Source organism: Pipistrellus kuhlii, unplaced genomic scaffold, assembly GCF_014108245.1.
Source record: "Pipistrellus kuhlii isolate mPipKuh1 unplaced genomic scaffold, mPipKuh1.p scaffold_m20_p_5, whole genome shotgun sequence".
Taxonomy (NCBI): Eukaryota; Metazoa; Chordata; class Mammalia; order Chiroptera; family Vespertilionidae; genus Pipistrellus; species Pipistrellus kuhlii.
Window position 1 is genome coordinate 62,665,468 of NW_023425551.1, and position 19,885 is coordinate 62,685,352.

General features: G+C 40.7%; 1 protein-coding gene across 3 annotated transcripts in view; it reads right to left on the reverse strand.

Annotated features, from left to right (window-relative positions):
- The window catches only part of PRIM2 (DNA primase subunit 2), a 278,619-nt gene that overhangs the window by 108,941 nt on the left and 149,793 nt on the right, over positions 1–19,885 (reverse strand). For all 3 annotated transcript variants that reach the window (XM_036414771.2, XM_045572854.1, XM_045572855.1), the window contains exon 8: positions 9,278–9,345. In XM_036414771.2, the coding sequence (XP_036270664.1) occupies positions 9,278–9,345 (68 nt within the window). The remainder of the gene's footprint in view (positions 1–9,277; positions 9,346–19,885) is intronic.

Sequence of the window (19,885 nt, forward strand, 5' to 3'; positions counted from 1 at the left end):
TGTTAAGCTAGCCACGTGAATTAAGATAACCACAAAACTCTGGAGAAATTTAAGAGTTGTGGTTTACTTGAAACACTGAAGCAAAGCGATGCAACAAACACCCCCAAAGAAAACCCTTCCTGTTAAGCAGATCAATGATCCTTTAAAACTGTTCACACTAATCCCTGGACCCTGTGACTATGTTAGGTCACATGGCAAAAGGGACTGTGCAGATGTGATTAAGGACCTTGAGACGGGAGATTATCCAGGATGTTCATGTGGATCAATCTAATCGCATGAGCCTGACAGCAGAAAATGTTCCTGGGTGGAAGCAGAGCGATACGGCAGAAGGGGAGATCAGAGATTCGGAGCACGAGGAGGACTGATGCTTGGTTGCTGCTCTGAGAGGGGACCCGCGTGCAAGGACCCTCGGGGCACATGGGAAGCATCAGAAGGAATGTGGGCAGCCTCTGGGGCAAAGACAGTTCCTGCTTGACAGCCAACAATGAAAGAGGACTTCAGTCCTACAACTGCAAGGAACTAAAAATCCAGCCAATAACACGAATAAGCCTGGGAGCAGATTCTTCCTGAGTCTCCACGAAGGACCACTGCCCTGCTGACATCCTGAGTTTAGTTCAGTGAGACCCAAGCCAGATGTCCAACCTACAGAACTGTGTGAAAATAAATTTGTGTTGTTTTACTCCACTAAATCTGTGGTCACTTCTTATGGCTCCAACAGAAGATTCCAATCTAGATGCACTAATAAGGTTTAAATTTCAGCTTCCTGAATTCTGTATTTTTCCAGTCACTGCCACCTTCTCACCTGGGCAACATGACACCATTAGAATAATGAACTCTCTTTGCCCTATCTGATTTGTTCCAATGAATAGAGCATCGGCCTGCAGATGCTCTATTCGATTACTGTCAAGGGCACATATAGATACCTCGATTGCAGGCTCCTCCCCGGCCCGGGCCCTGTACAAGCAAGTGCAGGAGGCAATCAATCTATATGTTTCTCTCACATCAATGTTGCTCTCTGTCTTTCCCTCACTCTTAAAAAAAAAAAAAAAATCAATGAAAGAAAAAATATAGTTTTAAAAAGAGAATAATGAACTTGTATTTTCAAAGCTATGCATCACCTAGTTTGCTGCTTCTTTGTTCTTATCTCCATCTGCTGGAAAACATCCATGCTACAATTTTTCTTCACAGGTTTAATTCAACCAAAGAAGCCTAAATGCCCCATAAAATGGGAATGGCTAAGTAGAAGTAGATCTATCCATTCTCAGCTGAATATTGTAGAGTCAGTTATAATTAAAGCCATGAAAACCAATTTTCTACTTTATTACATAGTTATGATATATTAAGTTAAAAGCGTTTCAAAGTTTACCCATTTTAGTTATAATTACATAAAAATACACATGAAGATTACAACAAATGCCTCGCAGCAGTTGGGTTGGTGAGGATCTGTTTCTTCTATTTTTTCAATTTTACATATTGTGCTTATAAATTTTATCAAAAACAACAAAATGACATTAAATTGGTAACAAAATCACGTATAGGGACTCTCACAAAAGATTTCCCACCTCTCTCTTTACCTGATTAAGCTGGAGCATTAATGCAGTGCAGCTCTGTGGGGTGGGGCAGAGGGGTGTGTGTGTGTGTGTGTGTGTTAGAATACAGGTATAAATATCTCAAATTAAGGGACAACATCTATCAACTCCTTTGTACTTAATCAAACTATACTATAATGCCCTTAACACAATGGGTTGATTTTAACAAAATGCTGACTCTTGACAAGTACATCTCTAAGAAGGCATGCACATTTTCCATACAGATGCGGGGGTAGAGGGGGGGGGAGGAAGGGATAATTCAAAGACAATAAACAATGGAAAACATATTACTTCTAATGTATTAATATATTATAGGTTACCTGAAAAGCCTTCACAATGATCATGCTTGTTATTGTTGCACATAGAAAAATAAATAGTTGAAGGGACTGCCAAGAGTGGACACAGGTGATGAGGAAGAGCTGACAAATACCTGAAGCCTGTGGACCATGTTAGTGAGGCTTTCATTTCCACTCTCAACTGGTGAAGTCCCTGTCTACTGAACTTTTTTCTAGCACAAGAATGTCCACACGATTTTCTGATTTAAAAATGAGCACTAATTCAAAATGAGAATATTGAGAACTGTGCCACTATGGATACTGGCAAAAGCTTTCTTACAGGGATTTCATTTCTGATATAAAAATCTTTGAGAGCATATTCTTTACAGGAATAAAGAGAAACGTGCATATTAACCAAATGTACTGCATTAGAAAAACAGTCACAAAAACAGTCTGTAATAACATAATACCAACTGAGTAAAGATGTTTCATCATTTTTAATGATTTTAAATTAAAGGTCAATCTAAACATCTGCTTACAAATTCAGGATGTACCACAAGTTAATCCATGCAGTACAATGTATTTACTACGGGCAATCTTCTCATTGCTAGTTTGTTTTATCCTTTAGTTCTACTTCATTGTTGAGCTAAACTGTGCTAATATAATTAGGAAAATTGTATAACAAATACATGTTTTTGAAATTATTCTTTAATTGAGGAGAAAAAATTAAATAAAAGCAACTATTAAAGTGACTGCTGTCCCCCATTCATTTCATACCTTGAGGCAGAGGTGTGAAGAGGACTGCGTCACTATAGGAAATGGAGTTATTTTTAAGGGGAGAAATCTCAATCACACGACTGAAGTTAATGCATGTGGAAGGTAGGCTGCAAGTTATCCTCTCTAGTCTCACCTGTTTATACCCAGAATTTGTAAGTGATATAATACATAAAAATAATCATCTTTAACATACACCCTGGAGAGTCTAATCTACATTATAAAAGGCCAGGGGCTGTCATGACATAAATGACCAGACGGATGACTGGTCACCAGGAAGTGCATGGAGCACCTCTCAGTCCCTCCCCGCAGCCCACAAGCTCCTATCAAAGCAGAGGGCCAGCAGGTGGGCAGGGCAGTGGGGGATAGGGAGTGAGGTGAGCATGGCAGCTAAAGATCAAGCCCAGAGAGAGAGAGGATTGGAGAGAGAAGCAGGGCCTAATCTGCAGCTGCTGTGTAGGCTGTGGATCAGGCCCAGAGACACTGACTGGCATAGAAACTGACCAATCAGAACCAAATCTGGGTTAAATACAAGAAGCCAATGACTGACTAGGAGGTGGAGCTTTTGACGATAACTGGCATGGAAACCAACCAATCAGAACCTAATCTGGGTGAACTGCAAAGGCAGAACCTAAGGTGGGGGCTGAGGAAGGGTTTTAAGAGCAACAACTGTTTGATGTAAGGTATAAGAAAGTGGTTCAATTTTTTGATGACCAGTTTGGCAGTACAGTGAGTATGGCTGGCTATCAGTCTAGATATAGGGATTATGTATTTTTGTCTGCCAAGAGCATCTCTTCCTGCTGAAAAAGGTTTTTCCCTCCCATTTAAGCAATCCTGTTCTATATAATCCATTTATACTAATAAAAGGGTAATATGCTAATTAAACCAGGCTGACCGGCCATCTTCTGGATATCCTACGGGCAAGGCAGAGGCAGTTAGGGGTGATCAGGCTGGCAGGGGAGGGAAGCTGAGGGTGAGATCAGGCCTGCAGGGGGGACAGCAGTTAGGGGTGAGATCAGGCCTGCAGGAGAGGCCCATTGGAGGTGACCAGGTTGGCAGGGAAGGGCATTTGGGGTGACCAGGGTAGCAGGGAGGGCATTTGGGGGTTATCAGGCCAGTAGGGAAGGGAAGTTGGGGGTGACCAGGCGGCAGGGGAGCAATTGTGTGTGATCAGGCAGACAGGCAGGCAGAGGTGATTAGGGGCAATCAGGCAGGCAAGCAGAGGCAGTTAGGGCCAATCAGGAAGGAAGTAGAGGCAGTTAGGGGTAATCAGACAGGCAGACAGAGTGGTTAGGGGCGATCAGGCAGGCAGGTAAGTAAGCGATTAGGAGCCAGCGGTCCCAGATTGTGAGAGGGATGTCCAACTGCCAGTTTAGGCCCTGTGGGATCTGGCCTAACCCAGCAGTCAGACATACCCCAGGCTGGGCTGAGGGAACCCACGCACAAATTTCGTGCACCAAGCCTCTAGTACTATTATATAAAAAGTATCCAGGGATATCCTCATTAAGGTATCAAAGATATTTATGAACAATAAATGTCCACATTCACAAAAACATATCCCAACACCTTTATATATATCTAAATTAAAACATCAGTACACTATACAGTTCATCTTAGAAAATGCAGTGAGAATGACAATAAAGTCACGCCGAGATGTAGACTCATTAGATAATATATCTAATGATGTGTGACTTGAAAACAGAAACAATGGTTTACACAAATTCTCTCTGACACTTCAGAATTTGACATTTTGGGGTAAGTCTAAGCAAGTTTATTTCTTCCAATGGAGAAGTTTTGGGCATAAACTTTCAAAAGTAGTCAAGTCTTATAAAATAATCCATGCATCTCTTTTGAGGAAGTATAGTTCACTTGAAAAATCAAATTTTAACATGAATTTCCTGAGGCTCCATCAGCAAACTTTAAAAGAGGGATGATGATAAATTATCACCTATTGCCCTCACTGTGTTTTTCTGAATATAAACTGAAGTACTTTGTACGTTCTTGCCCGTTTGATTTCTTGGTCCCATCTCCTTTTACCTCTTCTAATAACTTCCCTCTTCAATTATTTCCTCTTACTGCCAGAGATATAATTTCCCACTTAATCTATAAATAGGCTCATCTTTTCAATCTTAAGGAAAAGTAAGCCACTTCTTCAACCATGAAGCTCATTGGAAGAGGACAGAGTCCTCTTACCTCCCCTGCTCTACCAAGAGTAGCCTACACACCCTGTATCTTCACAGCCTCGATTCTCATTTACTCTCAGACTCCTCAGGGAATCAGACTTGCCTTTGTAACATCACAATGTGTGGCTAAGCCACCAGTGGCTCCCGTGTGCCTAATCCAACTGACATCATGTAGTTCTGACCTGACTTTCCGAGGGCGTTTGACAGTGTTTACCTTTCCTTTTTAAAATCTTCCCCTTAGTATTCTTGACACCACTATCCCTTGCTGTGTTCCTGTCTCATTCAAGATTCCTTCCTGGTATTTTTACTGAGTTTTCTCTTGCAACTTGTTTCCTCCTTCCACTGCTGCCCATCAAAGTCACTTAAACACTGGGGTTCTACAGCATCTATTCAGAGACACTTCCCCTTTGCTTGTCACTCTGTACTGTCTCCCTCAGTGATGTCAACCATTCCTCTGATTTTAGCCAGCACCTATATACTGATGGTTAGCAAATGTCTCTCTCTCTGGTATAAACCTCACTCTTACATTATGGGTTTTTTCAGCTACTTATTAAACATCCCCTGCCCCCGCATATGCTCCACGGGCAACTCAAGTTTAAAATGTCTGAAACTACTAAATTTATAATCTCAGTAGTCACCTTCATTCCCTAATCCCTTGTCTTCCTTTATTATTATTCTTAGTTAAGACAACATCATCACCCAAGTAAGATGAAAGTTCAGGCCAGTCTGCATACCCACAGTGCTAGGAGTATGGAATCCTAAACCAGGAAGTCTTAGCACTATTGCTTAAGGAAATAACTGCAGGGGGCACACAGTTCAATTCATAACATTAAGTACTTTGTCCTTAATTCTAAATAGAAAGGTTTACAAACTTTGTAATATGTTTAAGTGTCTATCTTTCAAATGAAATCAAAACTGTAAATTCCTTGAGAACAGAAATTGTTTATCTTTTAAATTCCAACCAAATAATAGGCTCACTTTTACTAATAAATAGATGGATGCTACTATTGAATAAAATTAAGTTTGTATTTCCCTAAGATATTAAAGCAAAATGTTTTTCTGTGCTTAATTTAACTTTTGACTAGAAAACTGTAGTCTCTGTATTCTGGAAATAATATATATTACTAAACAATATCTAGGATTTTTAGGGTTGCAAAATGTTGTATCTTTGAGCCTTTAAATCCTGTAAAATGATTTGAGAATTTCTCTGCGTTGCTTCTTCAATTTTTAAAGGTATTTGTACCATCATCCTAAATTAGTTTTATTGACAAATTTAATTAAAATGCTATTCATCATTCCACTTTGATCATTAGGGCCCTGAACAAAATTAGACCTAATAATGATTTGAGTCTCAACCTCCTGTCCATCCCCTCTAGGTAACATTAAACATTACAGTTCATGCAAATCAATGATGATTATTTTTCCCTAACAAGATTATCATTAGAATTTCTCAAACGAAATAGTATGCATTCCTATTTTGACCTAAGGAAGGTAAAAGAAAAACATTTTATTCAGACAGCCGAAAGAGACAATCCAACATGATTGAAAGCCATATCACAAGGTTACTTTGTACAACAGGAAATATCAAGCTATGCACATCAACTGTCACCCTCCATACAGATGTCGCTGACATGGTAATAAAATGAGAAACCATTTGGTTTAATAATAATAAAAAAGCAACACCAGTTGGTGCATATTACATGTAGCATCTAGCCCTGGTTGCCTAGCAACCAGTCCTGAGTGAACTGCATGGAGAATGAACGCCCAAACGAATGTACAGTTTCTGCAACTTTCAAGGACTCGAAGAGGCATGTCAGTAGTTAATCTAAATTCTAGTTGACAATTACCATACTGAGGTGGAGGCAGGAAAATCCATCATTATCGCACAGAATTGAGCATTAACTAGAGGTATGATTCAGCCCTTTTAGGTTTATACCTTTGATACCAGTGGTTTTATAGGAAATACTATGACAATGTGATTTATAAATTATAAAACTATGCAGAAGTAAAAGCAAACATTAATGCTAAAAGACACATTCATTCACTCAACATATTAAATACCTATCATGTCACAGCCACTGGAAACACAAATATGAAAGTCACTTTCCAAGCTCTCAAGCAGCTCATTTTAACTGAATAATCAGACAAGTAAACAGACAATTACAACATCATAAGTTCTGTAATACAGATGTAGCCATAGGGTATTGTAGAAATACATATAAAAAAAACATTAAATGCTGACTGAGGGGAAGGGGATGGGGACAAGACAAAGTTAGTCAAATTATAAAATTGGCGAAGGGGAGGGAACATTCCAGGCAGAAGGAAAATATTTACAAGGTCACAGAGGTGAGTAAGTGTGCTGTCTTAGAGTAACTTTAAGGCATTTAGTGGCATTAGAAGTTGGGGTACTGGTACTAAACGAAGAGTCCAAAGAAACAAGTCAGAATCCTTCCAGAAGAACCTCGTATGTCAGGCTAAGAAGTTCAGACTTCATCCAAAATGAAATTGAGGGGATAGAATAGTTTTAAGCCAGGGAACAATATAATCACTCTGGCACTAATGTGATATATTTTAGAGAAGGCAAAACTGGTGTCAAGGAGAACAGATAAGAAGCTACTATAGGAAGACAGATACTCGAGAGATAAAATCATTAACAGATTAGAACAAGCAGGAGAGGGGGTTAGGGAAGTGACTCAAACATGATTCCCTACCACAATGCTCTAGAAAATTTAACAATAGGTGTAATATTTATGATACTCAGACCTGATGAAATGTTAGTCTGACCACCACTATCCCCCCCAAAAAAACAGTTATACAGAGTTAAAAGTATCTGCCTGAAAAGGAAAAGTTACTAGAGAGAAGGGTAGGAGAGGAAGAGAAATGAAAAGGGAAGGAAGGAGAAAAAATAAAGAATACTAAAAGATACTGGAAATTAGTATCAACCCAAAATTTATAAACTAGAAGTGGCATTCTCAGTTTTAAAAGAATTAAAAAAAAAATGATTGGCGCTTGGTTATATAAAACTTGAAATCTTAGGTATGGTGAATAATGCAACATAATAAAAAAATTTGCAGGAAAAAAAATTTTGTAACAAATACAATGAAGAAATAATATCCTTTATATCTAAAGTACTTAAGATCAAATAAAAATCAAGAGATGCTATCAATAAACGGGGCAAAAATACAGATAGTTAATCCCACCCCAAAATAAAAATGTTTTAAGATTATAATATTTTAAAATTATTAATAATAAGTGAAATGTACAGGATCACAATAGTATCTTTATGACTAACTATTAAGTTAGCAATGTTTTGGTTGTCCCAGCTAGTTTAGGGTACAGTAACATGGGCAATCTGATACAATATGAAAGTACAGGCAGAATAAGGTGTGTGTGTTTTTAAAGAATAGGTTTGGTGGTTTTTTTTTTAATCTTTATTGTTTAAAGTATTTTTTCACTTGTTTTTATTGATTTTTAGAGAGGGAGGGTTAGAAAAACATCGATCATCAGCCTCCTTACACGCCCTACCAAGGATTGTATCCTGACTGAGAACTGAGCCAGCAAACTTTCAGTGCACTGGATGAGATCCAACCAACTAAGCCATACTGGGAAGAGCTAGAATAAGGTTTTGTTTTGTGGTTTAAAAAGAGGAAAAAAAAAGTATACTTAAATCTTTTAAATGGCTCATATGGTTTGACAAAATAATTTCACTTTTGAAAATCTATATTAAAGAATGGTCAAAAACACAAATAAAGGTATACATATGACATTTTTTATACTAGTGAAAATAATTGGAAATTATCTAAATGTCCCCCTAAGGGGATAAATATACTACAGTATATCTATACAAGAAAACTTCATGCAGTCACTAAAAATATATTTTTGGAGAGATTCAAATAACTAACAAATTCTTACAATTTTTATTTTAAAAGGAAAAAATAGCAAATTATACAAAAGTATAATTTCAACACTGGGTTTTAAAACATTATAAGAGAATTATTCTGAGTAGTGCTGATTAGTTTTCTCTTTACCCTCTTGTATTTTCTAAGTTTGTGTTGTTGTTTTTAAATTAAGATACATTATTGTTGTATTTGAAAAGCAAATCCCTATTTCTCTTATGCCCCATAAAATATGTGGGGCTCCAAAAGTATGTGTTGGCCTTATATTTAAGTAAATTCCTTTGTTATTTTCTTGTAGCTAGTCATCTCTACTCATTTTAATTTAAACTTGTCAACTAGTTCTGTATACTCTTATTAAATTAAAACTGCTTTCTATAGTACCTAAAAGTCAAGGATCATAAGTGTATTGTATTAAAAATTCAACTTAAATCAATGAATTAAACCAAGAAAAAAAAAGAAGCTTTTGGTAACTGAAGGGGTTTCACCCACTCTAATATGCTTTCCTCATTGTAAGGCCCTCTCATTTAGAAGCATGGCAGGGCGACGACGCCCTCATTTACCTGAGGTGGTTAAGCAGAGGCTGTAGTCTCTCATCGGACTGCACAGCAGGCAAGGACCGGGCTGTTAACTACAATAGAAGCAGAGAATAAGGTTAGTCAGAAAAGCAAAGGCCAAATATAAACAGGTCTAAACACTGGGTGCAAAATAGGGGTGGGGAGGCAGAGAGAGATGGAGCCCTTAAAACGCAAGGACCATTTTCTTTTTTTTAAATCGGAGAATTGTATAGAAAGCTGATACATTACGTGATCCAAGCTAGCTCTATGGTTCTAAGTTTGTAGGGTATGTCATTGAGTTTACAAGTAAAGAAAAGGAGGTAAAACAAAGAATAACATCTGAGTTCATGAAAAGGCCTCTAGTCATGAAAATATTATCTTTGTAAATAAAAATGGAAAACTCCTAAATTTATAGCAACCAATCTTGTAGCACTGAACCCTGGGATGATGAAAAAATTGGGGAGAGAGACATTCATTTCTAGCTAAGCCACTGTGAAATTGGTTACGTGCAGAAGCACACACGCTACCATCCATTCCTCCGTTTTGACAACCACATTACTATAAGAGACTAAGAAGAGCTTTTACACAGAAAAAGAGGAACTCAAAATATTTAATATTGGCATACGATGTCAAATTGACCTAGGAGACAAAATGTGAGAGCCAAAGCCTTATTCTTAAATGCTGTGCATTAGGTTCACAGTAGAATCATGAACTGTGAGCCTCTGGTGGACTTCACTGCAATAATATTAAGTATATCTCTACCTATATCCATTTTTTTCTCCATTCTTAAAAAAGTCGTCTTGTGCTATAAGAATTTGACCCAAAGAAATTAAAAATATTGACCTAAAGTAACTAGATAGCTTGAAGTAACTTTAATAAAATACCAAAACAAAAATATAAGATAAATTTCTTCTGGATTCAATTGCCAAAAGAGTTCTTGTATCCTACTAACAGATCACTTGACAATTCACAAAAGAGAACTTTCCTTTAGACAAGCAACAAACTGAAAGATATCCTTTGGTTTTATATAGGGTGTCTGTTCTCTATAACTATTTCATACATTAATTAAAATTATCTAAAAACAGACATTTAATTCATCAAGCCTAATTTTCAATATTATACAAATAAAATAAAACCATGCCCTTTAAAACATCTAATAAATACAATGTTGAACAAAATGCCACATGTGAAGTCATTTTTATTAAATCATATCTAATAACAATACTGAAGAAATATTCCCAATTTTATGCAAGTCAGCAAAGTAATAGACTAATTTAAAGTACAATTAAGTCAGACAATTAGTCATCTGTGATTGTAGCACAACCATAAGATTCTCTGTATCCCTAAGAAATGCTATAAAATGTTACCAAGGTATTACAAACAAAACACTTGAATACATTCTATATCTGCTAATGTCAAATCCCTTTACAAAATGTCATTTTTATTATTTAAGAAATTTCATTTCTCAGAACCAATGCTATGCTCTGAAAAAATTAAAATAATTTATCTAGATATTTCAAAAGTCAATTTTCTGAAAATAGATGGAACACACAGACTGGATTTTCTTTAGTTACTTCTGTCAATCTATACAACATGCTTGCTAATCAAACCATCTTTTCTAAATGAAAAACAAAACAAAACAAAAACAAAAAACACACCTCAATAACAGCAAACTATCTTTAAACTAGAAGCCTGGTGCACAAAATTCGTGTGGGGCGGGGGGGGGGAGGGGGGGGTGTCCCTCAGCCCGGCCTGCATCCAGGACCCCCTCAGGGGATGTCCGACTGCCAGTTTAAACGGGCAGTCAAATATCCCTCTCGCAATCCAGGACTGTTAGCTCCTAACAGCTTGCCTGCCTACTGGCTTGATTGCCACTTAACCACTCTCCTGCCAGCCTAATGGCCCCCAACTGCCCTCCCCAGCTGGCCTCGTGGCCCCCAACTGTCCTCCCCTGCTGGCTTAATCACTCCTAACCACTTTTGCCTCAGTCTCCACCACCATGGCTTTGTCAGGAAGGAAATTGGATGGTAGGAAAATGTCCAGTCTAACTAGCATATTACCCTTTTATTAGAATAGACTAGTGGCCTAGTGCACAAAATTCATGCATGGGGGTGTCCCTCAGCCCAGCCTGCACCCTCTCCAATCTGGGACCCCTCAAGAAATGTCCGACTGCCAATTTAGGTGCGGTCCCTGTGGGATTGGGCCTAAACAGGCAGTTGGACATCCCTCTCACAATCCAGGACTGCTAGCTCCTAACTGCTCACATGCCTGCCTATCTGATTGCCTCTAACCACTCTGCATGCTGGCCTACTCACCTCCAAATGCCCCACGCCAGCCTGATCACCCCCAACTACCCCCCCCAGCCACATCCCCATTGGGGTGGGGGTCCCCACTGGGAATAGTGCTGGCCTGGGCAAGGGGCTGGGGCAGTTTGCAGGCCAGACATGCCCCCATGGAGTGAGGGTACCCATTAGGGGGCGTAGCCAGCCTGGGTGAGGGGCTGATGGCTATTTGCAGCTGGCCATTGCCCCAGTGGGGACCCTCACCCCATGGGGGCCTGGCCAGCCTGGGTAAGGGGCTGAGGGCCATTTGCAGGACCCTCCCTCGGCGGCCGGCTCAGGCAACAGCGACCCAAGCCTCCCGCACCACCTGGCAGGTGCCGTGTCCTCTGCTCGCAGGCCCCTCCTTCGGCAGCAGGGCCAGGTAGACTTGGCTTCCTCGGTTGCAGGAGTATCCAAAGCCTCCCAATCACATTGGCTGGCTCTTTGGCCGCCACTATCTTTGCGCCGTTAATTTGCATACTCACTCCTGATTGGTTGGTGGGTGTCTCAAAGTGATGGTCAATTTGCATGTTTCTCTTTTATCAGTGTAGATGTCTGCCCCATAGGAAAATTTTCTCAATTCACTCATTTTCAGCCTTCGTTTCCTTTTTCCTAAACTACACATCTCCATGTTTTTTCTGCTTCCAATTGTGCATCATTTCTAATTTATTCTCCACACCAAGCCCAGATTAAAATGTTCAAAATGCAAGTTAACCACTCCCCTAATTAAAACCATTTAATAATTCCCTTAGGCTCCCAGGCTAAAGTCTGTTCTTTCATCAGATTCTCCTAGAATACTCCCTTGGGCCACATTGTGGAAACACTGGGCACAGGATGAGTATGACTGATGGTCCACTTCTGCCCACTCCACCAGACACGCCGGGAGCCGGGAGCCAGCAGGTGGAAACCTGCCATGACTCCAGCTTCTGGAACACATGTGCACAACAATGGATTCTCTCTCTACTCCTCCCCAACCCACAACGTATATTCAAGTTTAAATCACTGACAAGAAGAATTCCTAAACCGTGGTTCAATGCTCCGAGTAAAATAATTTCAAGGGAGGTTTTGAGTTTTGGGAGAGCATTGCTTTCAACTTTTAAAACAGTATTTTCAGGAAGAGCACACTCTCTTCATGTTAAGGAGATGAAATATATGTAAAGCTTGCATTCCACAGCTCTCAGTGGCAAAGCCATTGGCTGACCTCTTGCTGGCCGGATGTAAGCTTTCTTTTAGAGGCTGCTGGCTTCACCATTTCTACTGAAAGTCTCTTTGAGCCCAAGCAGTTACTACTAGTTCCACTGGACTCTGAGGGGCACTGCAGGCCTAGCTCTTGCAACGTAACAGGTGTTCAATAAATAGTTATTAAATGTGTGACAAACCCAAAAACTCACAACTGTGTAATTCTATTCACTGATGAAAACAAAAGTACATCTACATTTCATAGTTAAAGCGTTTCCAATTCCTGCTTTGAGCAAAACTAAATCCAAATCAAAACTAAACTAAATCACAATTGTCAGCCTTCCAAGAAAGCAATACACTATCATAACGAGATTTTCAGCTTTAAGGACTTTCTCCTGCACACCAAAATGAATAACTGCCTAGTTGAAATAGACTTTGGTTTCCACATTTTATTTGTTTGTTTTTTCTAAAACAACAATGTCCTTGACATATAAATCACCAAGAACGAAAGAGAAAGATCTATCTTGGTTAACATCTGCAAAACCTTAATGAGTTGTTTACCATAATACAGTCAGCGTAATTTATAGTTCATTTCTTATGGTTGAGAGGTCAGAGGTGCGCTGTTAAAATGCCTTTCATTATTAAGAATACTAGAAGCCTGGTGCATAAATTTTGGGGGGAGAGGGGGAATCCTGGATTGCAAGAGGGTGCAGGCCCCTCAGCCTGGCCTGCATCCTCAGCCCGGCCTGCACCCTCTCGCAATCCAGGACCCTTCAGGAGATAGAGCAGTGTGCCAAGTGGCAGGCAGCCAGGTTGGAGCCTGACCCACTGCACCTGTTGCCATAGCTCAATATGCTGCCACAGCTGCACTCGCCAGCTATGAGCCCGGCTTCTGGATGAACAGCACTCCTCCTGTGGGAGCAGACTGACCAGGGGGCAGTTCCTACATTGAGTGTCTGCCCCCTGGTGGTCAGTGTGCATCGTGGCGACTGGTCAACCAGTGGTTCCATCATAACAGTCGCTTAGGCTTTTATATATGTAAACTAGAGGTCCGGTGCATGAAACTGATGCACGGGAGAGGGGCGGGGATCCCTCAGCCCAGCCTGCACCCTCTCCAATCCAGGACCCCTCGAGGGATGTCTGACTGCCTCTTGCAATCCAGGATCGCCTGCCTGCCTGATCGCCCCTAACCTCTCTGTCTGCCTGCCTGATCACCCCTAACCACTTCTGCCTAACTGCCTGATCACCCCTAACTGCTCCCCTACCAGTCTGATCACCCCTAACTACTCTCCTGCTGGCCTGATCACCCCTAACCGCCTCTGCCTTGCCCTGCACAGCCCCCAGGCACCCAGTATCCAGACCAGCTTCGCCTGGGCCGGCTGCAGCCACAGGGGACTGTAGGCAGGTGGCATCGCCCAGGCCACAGCCACAGGTGCCCAGGACTGCGGGGCGGGAAGAACTTGTTCCTCTTCTGGGCTGCAAGTCCAGTCACTGGTGCCTGGGATTGCGGGGCAAGCAGCTTGTCCCCATTCCTCTCTCCCCAGTGTTGAGTGCCTGAGCCATTAGGGCATGAGGGAATGATGACCATTTGCATATTAGCTTCTTATTATATAGGATATGTAACACACTGCATTAACTAACATCACTAATTCTTAAACAAATCTCACCTTAAAGATTAGTATAATTAGTGAATCATTCAGTTCACCATATATTTGGGAAAAAACAATAATGCATTTTGCCAGCTAAAGATTCTCCTTTTATTGCCAATAGATTTAAAAGCACATAAAAACAAGAGTCTGGGAGGGCCAACCCGTTTGTACTATCCTGAGGAAATTGGGTTCTTCAGACCATGACCAGCTACTGCAGCCACTGAGACAGGGCACTTTGCAGGGCAGCAATGCAACTCAGTCTGCATATGCACCAGCCGGAGGCCTTTGCTTCATAGAAGCACGCTTCTGTCTCCTCTAGTCCTTTCACTTTTCAAGCAGGGAAGTGCCCTTCAAGGGTCACAAACCCTTGAATTTTGTTGTAAAGATTCCCCAATTTCTGCATCGAAGGTTCCTGCACACCACTTGGGATTTGACTCAAATGGGACCTCTTCCCTGGCCACCTCTGCTGAAGCAGCAGCCTGGCTGCAGGTCTTCTGCTGCAGGCATCTCACATTTATCAGGATCTGAAATCACTTATTAGATTGCTCACTTCTGTCTCTCTCTCCCACAAGAATATAAAGCCCATCAGGGAAGGAACCTTTGCTGCCTCGCACTCCACTTTTCCCCACATGCTGGTAAGAACAGTAGCAGTAGGCTCTCAATAAATATTGAGTGAAAGGTTCACCTCTCTCAAATATTTCCAATAGAAGTATGAGTTTAGAAAAATCTGCCCTAGACGCTGACCCTTTTGGTCCTGCATTTCTAAACTTTCCAAAAGTAAACATGACCTAAGAACTACAGGGCACACACATTTCTTTTCCCACTTCCGGCTGATGGAGTATCTGAAGTCCTCCCTTTACAAGAAGGGCAAATGTTCTACCACTCAATGCAGCTTACACTATGGCTCCCTGGTCAAAGGAAATAAATAGCTCAAAACAGTCTGACACCCAAATTATGTTTATGAAACAGGCCCCACCAAAAAAGTAGTCACGATATAGTTCCTTCCTTCTAAACTATGTCCTTCTGCTTTTTGTGTACAGTTTTGGTCATTAAATAATAGCTATAAATAAAGCAGAAATGTCAGCTAAATACATATTTTTCTAACATTACTGAAATTTTAACACGTACAAAGTTCAAAGTATTTTACAGTGAACATCCTTAAAAACACACACACACACAAAACTTAACCTGGCAAGACTGAAACGGTCTCAAAAATTTATAGGAAGGGAATAAGGAACAGACAGTGGAAATGTGATATTCAAGTAAGACTCACTTAGACAGATGTAAAGAAACATTTCTATAACAATAAAAAAAATTAAAGTGCTGTGCTAAACACCTTTCAAGATACTACTGCTAAGTAAATGGGTGGTTGTTTCTGGCAGGTAAGTTATTTTGAAAGAGAACCCAAAACATTTGTCTCAAAACACTCCAACCCCTAAAGGACATAAAGTTTCAATAACATTGAAATCCAAATAGCAATTAGAAGATTAATTTATTCAAGGATGGTAAAACCTGGATATAAAGCATGCTTGGTGCTTATAACTTCTTAAGAACAAGGCAAGCACAGAAGATAATTTATTCTTAGACTTTTTACTTAAATTCAATCATCAAGGAAAAAGTACTTTTCAGAATTATGATCCTGCAGGTAACGACATGGGTGTTTGTTATATTATTTTGCATACATTTGTGTTTAAAAATAGTTCAAGAGAGGGAGGGAGGAAAGGAGGGCTGGCTGACTGATTTTCTAGCGATATGAGGAATAGGTTAGAGTGATCCAGCAATCCAAAATAAAGAACCAAATTGTGGCAGAGGCAGTAGCAATAGAAAAGAAGACATGACTAAGAAATATGAAGGAACATGGCCAGTGTGGCTCAGTTGGTTGAGTGCTGCCCCATGAACCTACAGGTTTCCAATTCAATTCCTGGTGAGGGCACAAACCCGGGGTGGTGGGCTCAATCCCTAGTAGGCGGTATGCAGGAGGCAGCTGATTTGATATTTCTCTCTCTCTCCTTTTCCCTAGCTCTCTAAAATCAATAAAAACATATTTTAAAAAAATAGAAGTATAAAGAAGATATACTCTAGATAACTTCATGTCTAAAACAGAAGGAGAATAAGAGAGGAAATCCAGGTGGGTAAATACTTGTTTCTATTAACTGCAATACAGCAGCAATAGGAGGAGGAGATTGGGGAGATGAAAGAAAATTATTAGTTTTAAGTATGCTGAATTGAGGTGCTTTCCAATTTCCAAAAAGCAAATGAATATTTATGGTTGTAGGCACAAGGAGAGGCTATGGAGTTACAGATTTATATTTAACTGCTATCAGCAAAGAAGTAGCAGGTAAAGCCATGGAATGACTAAAGATTCCCAGGACTTATGCAGAAAGCAAGAATGTCCAATTGTCATTCACCAGTAGTAGCTGACTAGGGCAGTGTGTTGAAGGTTCATTCCCAGCTACATCTGGGAAAGAGCAGGACTGATTACCAATATGCTCTGGATATGGACTGGGAAATTAGAGATATCTGCCAGATGTGTGCTACCCTTACTGGGAATCTATAATAATAAAAGTGTAATATGCTAATTAGACTTTACAGCTGAATGACCTTCTGGACGATCTTTCGGATGAAGCCGGGACTGTGAGGGCCAAGGCTAGCTGCCACAGCTGCAAGAGCTGAGCCCCTTGCACAAATTTCGTGCATCAGGCCCCTAGTCTATATATATATATATATATATATATATATATATATATATATATATATGTAAAAGCCTAATATGCTAATTGTCCCTCTGACCATTCTACCAGTCAATATGATGCACACTGACCACCAGGGGGCAGATGCTTCCTCCAGTAGGTTAGCTTGCTGCTGGGGTCTGGCTGATCAGGACTGGGCTAGACAGGCCAGACACACCCTAGAACCCTCCCATAGTCCCTGTCTGGCCCCAATCGTGTTCCAATGGGGTCCCTCAGCCTCTAGTGAGATCATAAAAAGAAATAAAAAATTTAGCCAACAGACTTAAAAGTTTTATAACACTGATTTTAAGCAACCACGGGTTTATGAGAAAGAGAGAGAGAGAGAGAGAATACAACCAATAGCTCCTTTAATTTAACTATTGTTGCACACCTCGAATGAATTAATTTCACTTTGTGGGGTGAGGGGAAATGTCCCCTGAGGAAAGCATTCTGCCTCCAGCTATGAAGCTGACTGATGCTCTTAAAATCCTAAAGGAGACTGTGCTTCCAACCTGCTGCTATTTTGAAGCAGAATTTTTTTCAAGAGGCCCATAGGGAAAGAAATTTTTTTCATGGTTTTCTTCTTCAAATGATGGATATGAAGTGAGGAAACAGGAATAGACAAGGAAGTAACTACGTAAGTAAATACAGTAAATGGTTCTTAAAGAGTCAACATTTGGAAAACAAACGTGACTCGATCAATTGGAAATGAAGAACTAGAGGATGGCTTCATTTTAAAAGAATAAATCCCTTCTCTCTGTACTACTCACCCAACACGGGCTAAATTAAAACACATAAAAATGACAGGAGAACAATGCTCACTTGGAAAATATTGTTCAATTCTGTTCTCCGGTGTTTTTACCCTCTACCAGTCAATTCAGTTCCTTACAAAACTCAAGAGAAATTACAATATGCCCTAACACCAGAGTTGTACCTCAAAGGCAATCCAAGGAGGGTAATCAGCACAACTTAGAGCTTTCTTTTCACACAATCTTCATCTCCTCAAGACACAAGACGTGCTCTCTCCCAGTGAGAGCATGATAGTGCCACTTAGATACATTTACAAATGACAGACCAAATTTAGATGGGTTTTGTTCGGGTTTGGTTTTTTATTTCTAATAGTTTGACTTTTTAGAGCTGTTTTTGGTTCACAGCACAATTGTGAGGAAGATAGAGATTTCCCATATACCCTCTGCCACATATATACACAGCCTCCTCCATTATTGACATCCTCTATGAAAGTGGTACATCCTATCTAATAAAAGAGTAATATGCCAATTGACCAGCATTCCAACTCACAAGATGGCTGCCCCCATGTGGTCAAAGATGGCTGCCCACATGTGGACACAAGATGGCCGGCAGGGGAGGGCAGATGGGAGTGACCAGGCCTTCAGGGGAGGACAGTTGCAGGGGGCAGGCTTGAAGGGGAGGGAAGTTAGGGGTGACCAGGCTGGCAAGGGAGAGCAGTAAGGGATGACCAGGCCATCAGGGGAGGACAGTTGGGGGCGACCAGGACATTAGGGAAAAGCAGCTTGCAGGGGTGGGCAGTTAGGGCGGCGAGGCTGGCAAAAAAGAGAAGTTAGGGATGCCTGGGCCAGCAGGAGAGGGCAGTTGGGGTGACCAGGCCTGCAGAGGAGGACAGTAAGAGGTGACCAGGTTGGCAGGAGAGGGCAGTTAGAGGTGACCAGGCCAGCAGGGGAGGGCAGTTAGGGGCAATCAGACTGGCAGGGAAACAGTTAGGTGTCAATCAGGCTGGCAGGGGAGTGGTTAGAGGGGATTCAGGATGGCAGGCAGAGGTTTAGGGGCAATCAGGCAGACAGGCAGGTGAGTGTTTGGTGGCCAGCAGTCCTGGATTGTGAGAGGGATTTCCAACTGCGTGTTTAAGCCTGATCCCTCGAACCGTGTAGGTTTATCAATTATAATAAACTAGAGGCCCGGTGCATGAAATTTGTGCACAGGGGGAAGGGTATCCCTCAGTCCAGCCTGCACCCTCTCCAATCCCTGAGGGACACCCTTCCCCCTGTGCACAAATTTCATGCACAGGGCCTCTAGTTTATTATAATTGATGAACCTACACTGGTACATCATTGTCACCCAAAGCCCATAGTTTATATTAGGTTTCACTCTTGGTGTTGTACATCCTATGGGTTTGGACAAATGTATAATAACATGTATCCGCCATTATAGTATTGTACAGAATAGTTTCACTGTCCTAAAACTCCTCTACCCATTCACTCCTTTCTCCCCCGATCACCCCCAATTCCTGGCCACCTCTGATATTTCGCCTTTTCTAAAAGGTCACAGAGTTGAAATGATACAGTATGTATGCTTTCAGATTGGCTTCTTTGACTTGGCACTATGTATTTATGGTTCTTCCATGTCTTTTCATGGTTTGACAGCTCATTTCTTTATAGTATTCCATCATCTGGAGGTACCAAGTTTACCTATTCACCACTGAAGGACATCTTTGATGCTAACAAGTTTGGGCAATTATAAATAAAGCTGTTATAAGCATCCGTGTACAGGTTTTTGTGTGGACACAAGTTTCAAACAGATGTCTTTTTTAATGACAAACAGAATGCTTTTCAAAATGTCTTTACATCCTCCTCCTTTCAAATGCTTCATTTACTAATTTTATATTTAACTTAATTATTATTTTTTTGTACTGTTTCTATTGATTTCAGAGAGAAGAAGGAAGAAGGAGAGAGGGACAGAAACATCAATGGCCAACTTCCA